This window comes from Sardina pilchardus, chromosome 1 (genome assembly GCF_963854185.1).
Source record: "Sardina pilchardus chromosome 1, fSarPil1.1, whole genome shotgun sequence".
In the NCBI taxonomy this organism is placed as follows: Eukaryota; Metazoa; Chordata; class Actinopteri; order Clupeiformes; family Clupeidae; genus Sardina; species Sardina pilchardus.
Window position 1 is genome coordinate 38,536,867 of NC_084994.1, and position 12,513 is coordinate 38,549,379.

Consider the following 12,513-nt stretch of genomic DNA (forward strand, 5'->3'; position numbering starts at 1 on the left):
CACACACACGCAAAAGCCAGTACAGCCCAGTGCAGGCATTAAAAAGGGATATGAAGTCAGCCTCCTTCCATTTACTAGACACACGCCCGCTTTCTTTTCCCGCCTGTGAAATGAACCCACTTGTCCATACGTTTGGACAAGTTCAAAGCACATCTGGACTCGAGGCCGAACCCCAAATAGATTGATGATGTGGAAGAAAAAAGAAACTCTTCCATAATGCCTGTCCATTTATCCCGAGCTTTCATCTGGACAGCTGTCTCCAAGCCTCTCAGCAACATCATTAGGGCTTTACACAGAGGTTTTCTAGACCTCTACGATGCTATGAACACAATATTCCACATTCACTTTTCACTTCAGTAATGATTTAAAAAAAACTATAGACTAAACTAATAGCAAAATTCATGGCATACTCGTGCTTACTAATACATAAAGAATCCTCGTTACTTCATACCCCAATACCTGCGTGTATTATTCAACGTTATAATAAAGCTATTTTGAGTAGGGTGGGATTGAAGGATGTTGGCCTTCGTTGGTTGTGCAGTTGTTACGCAAGAAGCTCCGTAACCCCGTCTGTGTCCTCAGAGGGGCCTTCCCCTTTGCTGGACGCCAAAGTTAGTCTGCTAGAATATCACCGAGATAAGAGCAGGCTATTCTCGCTGAGGTAAGCTCCGCTATTAGGTTTCAGCTTATTAGGGCCGACGTGAGATAAACCGTCGGCAATTTCCTTTAAAGGATGAAGAAGTTGGAGACGGCAAATCAGTGTGTGGCGTGTGTGTGTGTGTGTGTGTGTTTGGTGGCCAGACAGTGATGGGGTCTCTAGGCATACATCACAGGCAAAGTATGCTTCACTCATGACCTCATTTCATTACCCCTCGACATCTGAGTGATGTTAGCACTGGTGCACGCGCAAAGAGACGGTCATAACAACGTTTCTAATCAGGTTCCAATCACAGCTTGTCCGAATTTGTTAAAAATATGTTTTTTTCGTTCCTTTTTTTTTTTTTTTTTAGCGGAGTGGATTGTTCCTTTGTAGACTGGAGCCCAGTGACGCCTTTTGATCCTTAATCTTAATCAGACTCAGTCTCTAAAACTGATTCAGCTCAAATGTACTGTAACCAACAGTAAAATCGGCCTTGAGTGAACCGAAGGTAGCGGCCCTCGCCAAAGGGGACACACAAACGACGGGTTCCACTGTTTTTTATGGAAAGCACAGCCGGCATTGGTTTGGTTGTAAGAGGTTCCTTATGCTGGAAACCTTACCCAGAAAAAATCATATGATTTTAATGCATTGAGTTAACTTGTTGAGGCGTATGGTCACAAATATCCGATTAGAGTGTTGGCACAACATTAGCGAGTTCAGCACTATGATGCGACAGTTACCCTCAGGGATTTTTCACATCGACTGTAATAAAGAACACAAAAATAACAGAACTTTTGCGCAAAATTCTAGAAGGAGCCAGGAAAAGAATTCACTCGTCAACGGTTAATCCAAATAAAGTTCAAACACCAGAAAGAGGGAAGAGTCAGAGAGAACACTGTAGTAGAGTAACATGAATGTAATTTCTGATTTGACACTATGAATAGTGTCTCCCCGAAATTCGACACCTGACCCCTGCGCGTTCCGCTCACCTGAGGGTGTCCTGGAGGCGGGCCCAGCTGTGCTTGACCTCCGCCTGCTTACGCGTGACCCTGCTGGCCAACGTTGGGTGGAGGTCAGCGAGCCGCGACGCCGTCTCACTCAGCATCTGGAGAGGAGAGAGAGAGGGAGAGAGAGATGGAGAGAGAGGGACAGAGAGGGACAGAGAGAGGGAGAGAGATGGAGAGAGAGAGGGAGAGAGACAGAGAGAAAGAGAAAAGAGATTTCATGTGGAGGGAGAGGAGTGTGTGTGTGTGTGTGTGTGTGTGTGTGTGTGTGTGTGTGTATGTGTGCACGGGGTGGGGACTCAAAAGGAAATTACACCATTTGTTTGGAGCCGATTTCTACGTTAAACGACTCAAGGCGAAACATTTTTCAAAAAGCAGAGGGGGGGGGGGGGGGGATTTCTATAAATAACATCAGCTTTTTCTCAAGCGTAACAATAGTCCATGGGCACATATGGAGATTGGTAAGGAGGAGGAGGTGGCAGAGACTCCCTCCAAAAAACACTAAAAAATAATGTGTCAATTCTTAGTCTATCTGGCATTGCACACTTTTTCCAGAGCTGAACATCAGGTTTATGTGCAGCCGGTGTTCTAAAATATGGTCATGGTACTTACTCTGATTTGAGAGGCGATCTCGCCAATTTCTGTGTCAACACACCTTCCCTGATTGTTTGGAAGTGATACACTTCGTCTCTATAAAGCACAAAAACATTATTTCAATGTGTTATTATTATTATCATTATTATTATTATCATCATCATCATCATAGTTCATTTTCCATTTAACACATTTACAGTAGAGGCCAATTCATGGCATATACTTGCATGCTAACATTGATATCATTTAAAGATCTCCATAATTGCGAGGCGTCCTGTACCTTGCTGTTGATGGTCTTGATCAGGTTGTCTGCTTGCTGGTAAAAATTGGACACATCCAGCGCCAGCATCAGGTCCTTCTGGTAGTTCTTCAACAGAGTGTGAAGCCTCAGCCACCTGCAGCAGGGCAGTGTTAAGGTGCATATCACTCTGGGGACTCAGTGTTAAGGTGCATACGACTCCCTGCAGCAGGGCAGTGTTAAGGTGCATATGACTCTCTGCAGCAGGGCAGTGTTAAGGTGCATATGACTCTGGGCACTCTCTGCAGCAGGGCAGTGTTAAGGTGCATATGACTCTGGGCACTCTCTGCAGCAGGGCAGTGTTAAGGTGCATATGACTCTGGGGACTCTCTGCAGCAGGGCAGTGTTAAGGTGCATATGACTCTGGGGACTCTCTGCAGCAGGGCAGTGTTAAGGTGCATATGACTCTGGGCACTCCCTGCAGCAGGGCAGTGTTAAGGTGCATATGACTCTGGGCACTCTCTGCAGCAGGGCAGTGTTAAGGTGCATATGACTCTGGGCACTCCCTGCAGCAGGGCAGTGTTAGGATACACTCTTAAAAAGAATGTGTTAGAAACAACACACTGCTGTTGTCCCTACCTGGACACAGAGATGTGATGTACATTGTGGCACTATAGAACTGCACTGTCTCTGTATAATGTGTTAATCATTAGTTTATATTACTTATATTTTATTATTCCTGTGTCCCATTGCCGCAATAATATGTCCTTACTCCGTCACTAGTGTCTCTGCTTGATCACACACCCATACACACGCTCCGTGTCTGTTTGATTTGAGTGTGTGTGTGTGTGTGTGTGTGTGTGTGTGTGTGTGTGTATGTGTCAGATCATGTTCATGAAGAAAAGAGGAATTACCTGCTTTGAGGTCTTATAACTCCAGTATAATCCAGCATAATACCACTAAAAGCCTAAAAGTAGGAGTGAATCACCGACTATTAAATAGATTTAGCTTAGATGTAGATATAGCTTAGTTTCTTGGCATGACATGAACATCTAAGATCAGCGAGCCCAACGTCTCAGTGAGTGATGTCCATAGTCTGCCCATAGTCCATTGTGTTGTTCTGATGGGCTGATGCATGGATAACTAGGACACAGTGGGCCCTCGTCTTTTTATATATCCTCCCTTCCTTCCTCGGTCATCGTTGCCACTGATCTAGATAAAGAATGATGTGGCGGCAGCAATGGGATAGTCTATCCAGTGCTAGTTATAGATCAGTGGGAACGAGCCTGGAGGACCGAGCATCGACGATCGAGGAGAGAGATTGAGAATGGGCCATTGTGTTGGGCATCTCTGTAAGCCCTTGCGTACACTCTTAGAAAAAAGGTGCTGTGTAGAACCAAACATGGTTCTACTGCATGCTTCATATATGGCACCCCTAAATGTCTCTTTAAACCATTTTGAAGAATTCATCAAAGAAACCCATAAGGGTTCTTTAAAGCCTGCATAGCACTATAGAGCGCTCGATAACCCTTTTTTTGTAAGAGTGTATGGAGATGTTATTTGTCTGATAATCAAATCGGTCTCCACACTTACGGTCTGTCGTGGTCATCCATGTCCTCCGACTCCTGCAGCTTCTCTGAGCTGAAGTCCCGCAGCTCGTGCTTCTCCTGTGGATCTTCCTGGAAAACACGAGGCGACATCAGAACAGGGTGAGTCGTATGTACTGTGAATGTGTCAAACCCACTGAGATACATCTGTCCTGAAAGGCTGACATGATGTTGTCTATATGCATTTTTGGTCGAAAAATTTGTTTTGATGATTTTCATGACATTAAAGTTGATATATACCAAAAATAAGTTAATGTCAAGTAACACAATCTCCATATGTCAAAAAATTCACCTACAATTACTTAGGCTGGACAACAGGATAACTTTAAGGTAGTTTTGATTCAGTTTGTACTCTCTGTAGTTGCTGCCTTTACTGCCTTGCTTTGTAGGGCAGTACACTTCTGGCATGAATGTTGCATTATTTGTTTGTTTTTTACTTGATATTAAGAAACAGTGTGACAAGATGATGAATATTGTTTTCCCGGGATATATGCATGGGTTTGAAATGGTCTGGAGAGTTTGGAGAGTTTGAGTTTGTTTTTCAAGCTAATGATGTGATTAATTTCTTATCGTTTGGCCATCTCAGCATCTCAATCTCGGGGGGAGATCATCCAAAGTAAACTGTTATGGTAATGACGTATTGACATTTCAAGAAAGCAAATGTAACATGAGAAATTAAAAGAAAATACAGCACAAGCATACGCCTTTTCATGGCCATTTTTAGGCAAATTCACTCACACACTCTGGTTCTAAGTCCTAAGCTATGCCCATTCCCGAGTCCTTTCAAGGTTACTGTTTATCTGACTCTTACCTCCCTGAAGTCCAGACTGGCTGTGAGCTGTATGAGAGAGTTCTCGAAGTCCTTGAGTTCCCACTGCTGGGCCTGCGCGGTCCCGTCGGAGTGCTGTGCGGTACAAGTCGGAACAGCGCAGGAACACTTCAGGTCTCGTGCCTTAAGCCTTCGACATGGCTCGTTCTGAAAAATAAAGAGCACACTTTTATATACAAGAAAAGAAAGACCACACTATTACACAGAAAAGAAAGAACACACTTTTATATACAGAAAAGAAAGAACAGACTATTACACAGAAAAGAAAGAACACACTTTGATATACAGAAAAGAAAGAACAGACTATTACACAGAAAAGAAAGAACACACTTTGATATACAGAAAAGAAGGAACAGACCATTATGTTATTTCTCATTTTTGCAAATCGCTTTGGATAAAAGTGTCTGTTAAATGAATCAATGTCAAAAAAAGTTACCTAGAAATGATGCCTTAAGATTTGCATAAATGTTGTTCTTAGCTCATCAGTGAGAAGTATGAGTCAGCTCAGAGAGTAGTTGCCATGGCGCTCCAAGATGGTCTAATAAATAAGAATGAGGCACTTTCATCTTTTAATTCTGTATTTTTCTCATAGTTTCTCAAGGACTATACTCATGATTCACCGCCATGATTCAGACACTAAACTCTATTATTCTGTTTTAAAAAAATCTGGGTGTAGGTAAAGGTTGTGAAACTTTCAAACTATCCCCTGTCAAGCTTTTGCGTGATATATTAAGCAACAATGACCTCATGGCTTCTTGCAAACTGACATATTTTCTTTTTTATCTCTCCCCCACGTTCCAACGATCCCCCAAACTCTCGAGCCCTTACATCATGGTATGAAACTAAATCACTTGAACAGCCAACTTCTGTCTCCGTGCTGCCTGCTACTCATTATAGCTGTTTTTAAGTCTGCGTCCAAAAGCCCTTTGTAAAGCTGTCCAGGCGCGCAAGGTGGTGATTGCCTGGCATCGTTTGCATCGAGGAGACACACACACAAATGATTGGATTTGTTGTTGGGTCGAAAAAAGAAGAAGAAAAATAGAAACACCTTGCTTTGTTTCCCATTAAGTGCAATTTGGTGGTGGTGGTGTGGCAGGCTACTCAGACAAGCACGTCATGCTCTGCTCTCTTGTCTCCCTTTCAAGTGAAATTTCGTCTGATTCTCATCAGAAGGCCTTTTAAATGAAAGTGGTCTTTTTTATACTGATAGAAAAAGTGGTCACACACACACACACACACACACACACACACACACACACACACACACACACACACACACACAAAAACTTAGACTTAAAACAAAATGTCCTCCAATCAACAATGCTAACCGCAATGACATGTACTGGCTTTGAGTGCTTAGCAACGCTACAACTCCAAGCAACTCCTGCTTGGAGACTCTTGGCCCAACGACACAACAGGACTCCAAGGCATGAGGGTGACATGGCCAAAACAATGATCTCATCCTCAAATAATTACTCCTCTCTCTCTCTCTCTCTCTCTCTCTCTCTCTCTCTCTCTCTCTCTCTCTCTCTCTCTCTCTCTCTCCCCCTGCACCCTTCCATTCTCCTCCCACAATTCTCTGGAGGTAGTTTGCTGCTCAGTGCTCAGTGCTAAGCAAGTACACAGTTTCAAGAGAAAAATAAACATCTATGTGGTTTTAAAAAAAAGAAAAACACATTGTTTGTATTTAAGGCAGTTCAGCCTTGTTGATCTCGTCTGACAGATGAATGATGGCGTGGCGTGGGGTGAGATGTTTTTTTGTTGTTGTTTGTTTGTTTGTTTGCTTGCTTGTTTGTCTGCTGTAACGGAAAGAGTGTTTTGTCCAATGCACTACATGGTTCTGGCCAACATTTTGAATGGGTGCCTGGCTACATAGCTTCCCATGGGAGTCAGTGCAGTTGTAGTGTTTTTATGGTGAATCTTGTAAAATAGCACAAAACACAACACACCACACCACAATGCGCGTGCGCCCGCGCACACACACACACACACACACACACACACACACACACACACACACACACACACACACACACACACACACACACACACACACACACATAATGCTGTTGGAACACCGTTGCACCCAGAGGGCATTGCCGTATAACAAGCTGTTCAGTATCAGTCACTTGTTCCCTCAGTGACAAGCAGCAAATCAAGATTTAATCTGACATTGTTAACCATAAACTCTGGCTCGTCTACCTGCTAACATCTCTCTCTCTCACACACACACACACACACACACACAAACACACACACACACACTTTTCTCCCTCCACATAACTCACTCTCTCTCTCTCTCTCCCTCTCTGTCTCTCGCTCTCGCTCTCGCTCTCTGTCTCTGTCTCTGTCTCTGTCTCTCTCTCTCTCTCTCTCTCTCTCTCTCTCTCTCTCTCTCTCTCTGTCTCTCGCTCTCTCTCTCTCTCTCTCTTTTAAAGAATCTTGTACCTTCAAGTTTTGTGGAATTTGTGAGCCTCACAGTCACTGTGGGCGCAGTGCACTGCGGTGCAGTCGAGCCGAGCCGAGCGCAGAGCAGAACAGAGCAGAGCAGAGCATGCAGTGGAAATAGCATGTGAAATGTGGCCCTGCCTTGCGTAATGAGAGCCTGCGCATGATCTCATCCCTTATGAGTACAGCGTGCTGCAAAACTGTAATATCCCACCGTTTTTTTTCTTCTCTCTCTCTCTCTCTTTTCTTTTTCTTCTTCTCAGCCTGCTGTTCTTTATGGTTCAGTGGACAATGTGCTCTTGTTGTGTGCGTTTTGCAGCCATTGTGGGGGAAACAGCTGTAAACCTCTGGGATTGGTGGTGTTTTTTTTCTCCTTCAGTTGGTGAAATTAAGGTAGAGTGCTCCAGGATAGGGTTGTAGAAAATGGGATATTGGCCCAAAATGCCTTCATTGACATTATCACTGAAATAAACTAAAGACTAAAAGAAATATTAGGTCTATGTTCTCTTGGTAAATACGGCAATCATTATTTTGTATGTAGTTTGTGTGTTTTAATATGTAAAACTTTACTATTATGAAATGTTTTAATATTTCAAGTTCAATTCGGGGAACACATTAGACAAAAAAGACCTCCATTCTATCCCATTCCAACATTTCTTTTGAACAATATCATATGTAAAACTTACTTACTCTTATGACAATTGTTTGCTCATATTTTTTTTTAGTATTCAAACTTAATTTTGACTAAATGTCATCTTCCATTCCAGTGTGTCTTTGCACAATATCATATGTAAATGTTACTATCATGACAATTGTTTGCTCGTGTTTTTTAGCATTTCAACTTAATTTTTGACTAAAACCGATTCCCATCCCTTTCCAACGTTTCTTTGAACAAGTAAAAAAAAAAACACAAACAAGTGGACTTAAATAAAGTGCCTACCTTCAGCTGAGAGGAAATGTCCTCGCGTTCCCCCTGAACAGGCTGAACGTCTGGAGTGGAGCCATTGTTACTGTTTATGCTGTTGTTGCCATCGGCGTTGATGCCACCCTGGCTCTGCCTTGGCACAGCGTCGGGCTTCTCCTCCTGGGTCTCACCGCTGGCGCAGATGGCAATCTTTTTAATGGACCTGGAGGATGACGAAGGTGAATCCAAGGTCTGGTCCTCCGGAAAGTCCTCGACAGGTGAGACCGCCGCAGGGTCTACCTGTTGGGTCAAAGCGTGTGGAGATTGTGGGTCACTGCAGTCTTTGGTCAGCTGGTTCTGAGTGTTTATCAGCTTGTCCGTGGCGGTGGGAGCCGCTTGGTAGATATCCGCGCACTCCGCACATTTGGACTCGACTGGGATGGACAGCTTGGTGCTGATCGTGAACGGCTGGATTCTCTTCATGTTGCCTCCGACCGAAAGTCCTTTACCGGTGATCACTTCTTCAGAAAAATCATCATCGAAGTCAAAAATAATCAGTAACAGAAACTTTGAAGTTACAGGATTATCCTCTCTCTCTCTCTCTCTCTGTCTCTCTCTCTGTTTCTCTCTCTCTCTCTCTCTCTTTAAGTACTCTTTTTTTGCAAAAAAAAGGAGAAAATGTGTAGTTCTCTCTCAGGTCAGAATGGAGTTGACGAGGGAAGAGCGCTGGGCTGCGTCTCAGCCGAGAGTGACAGGAGTGGAAAAGCCTCCCGTGGCAAAAGTGCGGAGGACGTAAACTGTAAGCGGAGACAGCCCACTGTAACTTTTCCTCCCTCCCTCCCTCCCTCCCCCCTCCTCCTCCCCCCAGACACACACACACACACACACACCCCTGCACACACAGATGTGGTCCAGCCTCTGTGGCACATGCACAGGCAAGGAGGGCAGGAGAAGGAAACAGCAGGAGGAAGAGAGAGAAGTACCCACCCAGACAACCGATGGCCAGAGAGAGAGAGAGAGAGGGGGGGGGGGGGGGTGAGAGGGAGAGAGAGAGAGAGGAGGACGAGAAAGAGGAGGGGGGGTGAGCGAGAGAGAGAGAGGGGATGAGAGAGAGAGGGAGAAAGTGAGTAAAAATGGGCTGTATGAAGAAAGACAGACAGCGAGAGAGAGACAGAGAGAGAGAGAGATGGACTGTGCTACAGAATGGGGGATAGTATCTGGCCATGTGCCTGACTATGGAGGGAGAGAGAGAAAGAGAGAGAGAAGAGAGGGAGCCAGAGGAACGGAAAGGAGGAGGGAAGAGGGGAAAGTTTTGTTAAAAGACAAGTGAGGTCATCTCTCTCCCTCTCTGACAGAGTCTCAGTAGAGAGAGAGAGAGAGAGAGCGGGAGACAGAGAGAGAGCAGGAGAGAGAGAAAGAGAGGGAGAGAGAGCGGGAGAGAGTCAGGGGGAGGAAGGCTGTAAACTTGAAGCTGTAAAAACTTCCTCTGAAACTAAAAGGAAAAAAACCTATACAGATAAGGGCAAAAGCTGCTCAGAAAACACAATACTCCCCCTAGAACATAAGAATGGCTATCCTCTGCTCTCCTCTTCATAATCCCCCTAGAACATAAGAATGGCTATCCTCTGCTCTCCTCTTCATAATCCCCCTAGAACATAAGAATGGCTATCCTCTGCTCTCCTCTTCATACTCCCCCTAGAACATAAGAATGGCTATCCTCTAGAACATAAGAATGGCTATCCTCTGCTCTCCTCTTCTGCTGGCAATGCCAGCTAAGCTCAATGTAACACTTCACAATCTTTGATTGCAGTTTGTTGCAAAAGCTACTTAAACTTAATTAGCTTCTTGTCTAAAGCAACTTGCTCTCTTTCACAAATCCATCATTGTTTTTTCTATTTTTGCACACTTTACGGGTGTGAAGTTGAAACAAAGGGAACGCAAATGAAAACATTAGCTATAAGAACTCACACATAGTAGCCCACAGTAAGGGCCCCGTTTTTCCCCTCGCAAACCAAACAAAAAAAGTTTACAAGTGCGTGTTTTCGCACCTATCCCGTCTAATCTGACGAATCTTGCGGGCCATAAAACGATTAACAGGCCAGTGCACCTCCTCTATACCTGCAGTGGTTTTGCCCTCATTGTCCAAATATTTACAGACCAGCACAGGAGAGAGAAAGAGAGAGAGAGAGAGAGAAAAACACACACACTATTTTGGCTGTTGGCCTGACCATGATTTGAACCAGGTGTCAACGGTGTCTGGTCTAGGCTGGTTGGAGAGGGTGTGAGGGGGTACCACATGGAAGCACCTTTCTCACGTCAAACCACAATAGTGTTCTTATACAGTACTATGGAGAGAGAGGGCGGGGATTGAGTAGCACACAACCATACAAAAAGAATTGTTAAGAAAAATACAAGATAGTATTGACATTTTTTGCTCAAAATAAAGTATTCACAAACATTTAAGTCCATAAGTAAAGTCGTGTCATTAAGTGGAACGACATAGGGGGAAAAAGTATTGAATAAAGAAAAAGCAAGGCAAAGAATCAGCTGAATTCCGTAAGTAGTTAAAAGTAATTATCCCTCCGATCTGTGCAAATTAATATAAACTGGGTTAGTAAATATTGATTAGGCTATAAAAAGGGGTTTCCTTACTAAAGTGTCACACAAGAAACATCTCATAAAGGGTGAAAGAAAAGAGCTCTCCCAAGACCTTTGCATCCTTGTTGTTGCAAAACATATCGATGGAAATGGACACAGACATATTTTGAAACTTCCAGAATCTTCCAGTATAAGCCCCTTTGGGGCCATTATTATCTGCCAGTGAAAGGAACTGCGCTCCATCATCAACTGGCTATACGCACAGGAGCCCCTCGCAAGATGTAGAAGTCAGAAGAGTCAGAGGAGAAGCTCAAGAAGAAGTCAGAAGATGAGTCAGGAGAGATGCCCATGACCCATGCAGGGATCACTGCAGAAAGAGCTCTAGAAAGACTTGCGGGCAAGCTGGTACAACAATAAAACAATAGGCAATGCATTCTACCGCCATGGCCTCTATATATGCTCACCCCACAAGACTCCATTACAGAAGAAAAGCATGTTGAAGCTTGTTTAAAGTTTGCTTCACGACATTTGGACACACCTAAATACTTGAGATAATGTAGTCTGGTCAGATGAGAGAACATCTTGGCTGTTGTACTAGCCACCTAGCCTGGCTCTGCCTGACTACTGTACATACCTCCGCTCAATTTCATTTCTCTTCATACACTGTCTGGTATAGCTTGATCCAGCTTTGTTTACCCCAGCAAGTGCATCTCCACCCAATCAGCGAACAGAGGGCGTTCCCAAAAGCGATTAATAAGTTGCAAGCCTATCATTATTGTTGTGTCCCTTGTGGTTATCCAACGTCATTACCAAACGTTAGTGATTGAACTTCAAACTTCAGACAAACTTCCACAAACCAGGAAATAAATGTTTGCCAATGGATCTAGGCCAGACTCTCTGCAAAGAGGAGAGTCTGGTCTCCAGGCTACTAGCCACCATGTTTGGAGGAGAAACTGGAGGCACTAGCTTATCACCCTTAAAACAATATTGTGCTTACAGTGAAGTCTAGGTGGAAGCATCATGATGTGGGGCTGTTTTTCATCTCAGATCCCACGAAAATTTAAGGAACAATGAATGGCACTATTTATCGGGAGAATCTGCGGGATGAGGATGAGAACCTTCCAGCGGGACAACGATCCAAAATATCCAGTAAAGGAAACTCTCAATTCGGTTCAGAGAAAACAAATCATGGTGTTAGAAAGCCCCCCAGTCATAAATCTGACTGAAATCCAATCGAACATTTTGTGGAGGAGCAAAAGATCAGGGTTCACAAGATTCCCCTGGAATCTTTAAGATTTAAAGACAGTCTGTTTAGAAGAATGGGGCGAGTAGCCTACTCATGCCTGAATACTATGGACAAAATAAGTGGGGCTGACAGCTACCGCTAAAAAAATCAAACATCTACTTCAAGACTGCAGACACAGAATGTAAAGACCTCACACAAACTAAACGGTTCTTTAATTTTGTTTCAGGCCAGAACCCGTAAGTGCTCTATACGCACGCAACCAGTTCTTCAAGTTGTTTTTGTGTGCATTACATTTTGTATAGCATGCATGGCATGCATTGTTGTTCTTTTTTATTTATTATTATTTCTAAGCCTTGGGGGCCTGAAGATGTTGCACTGCCAACCAGGCAACGTGGAGTCTGTCTC

General features: G+C 43.9%; 1 protein-coding gene across 1 annotated transcript in view; it reads right to left on the minus strand.

The window, feature by feature from the left end:
* LOC134078677 (uncharacterized) overlaps window positions 1-8,995 on the minus strand; it is an 11,109-nt gene extending 2,114 nt beyond the window's left edge. The window contains exons 1-6 of the mRNA XM_062534783.1: window positions 8,301-8,995; window positions 4,895-5,059; window positions 4,070-4,155; window positions 2,519-2,633; window positions 2,257-2,334; window positions 1,630-1,745 (exon numbers count right to left, since the gene is read on the minus strand). Coding sequence (XP_062390767.1) covers window positions 1,630-1,745; window positions 2,257-2,334; window positions 2,519-2,633; window positions 4,070-4,155; window positions 4,895-5,059; window positions 8,301-8,747 — 1,007 coding nt within the window. The 5' untranslated portion in view covers window positions 8,748-8,995. The remainder of the gene's footprint in view (window positions 1-1,629; window positions 1,746-2,256; window positions 2,335-2,518; window positions 2,634-4,069; window positions 4,156-4,894; window positions 5,060-8,300) is intronic.
* Between the last annotated feature and the right edge of the window lie 3,518 nt (window positions 8,996-12,513).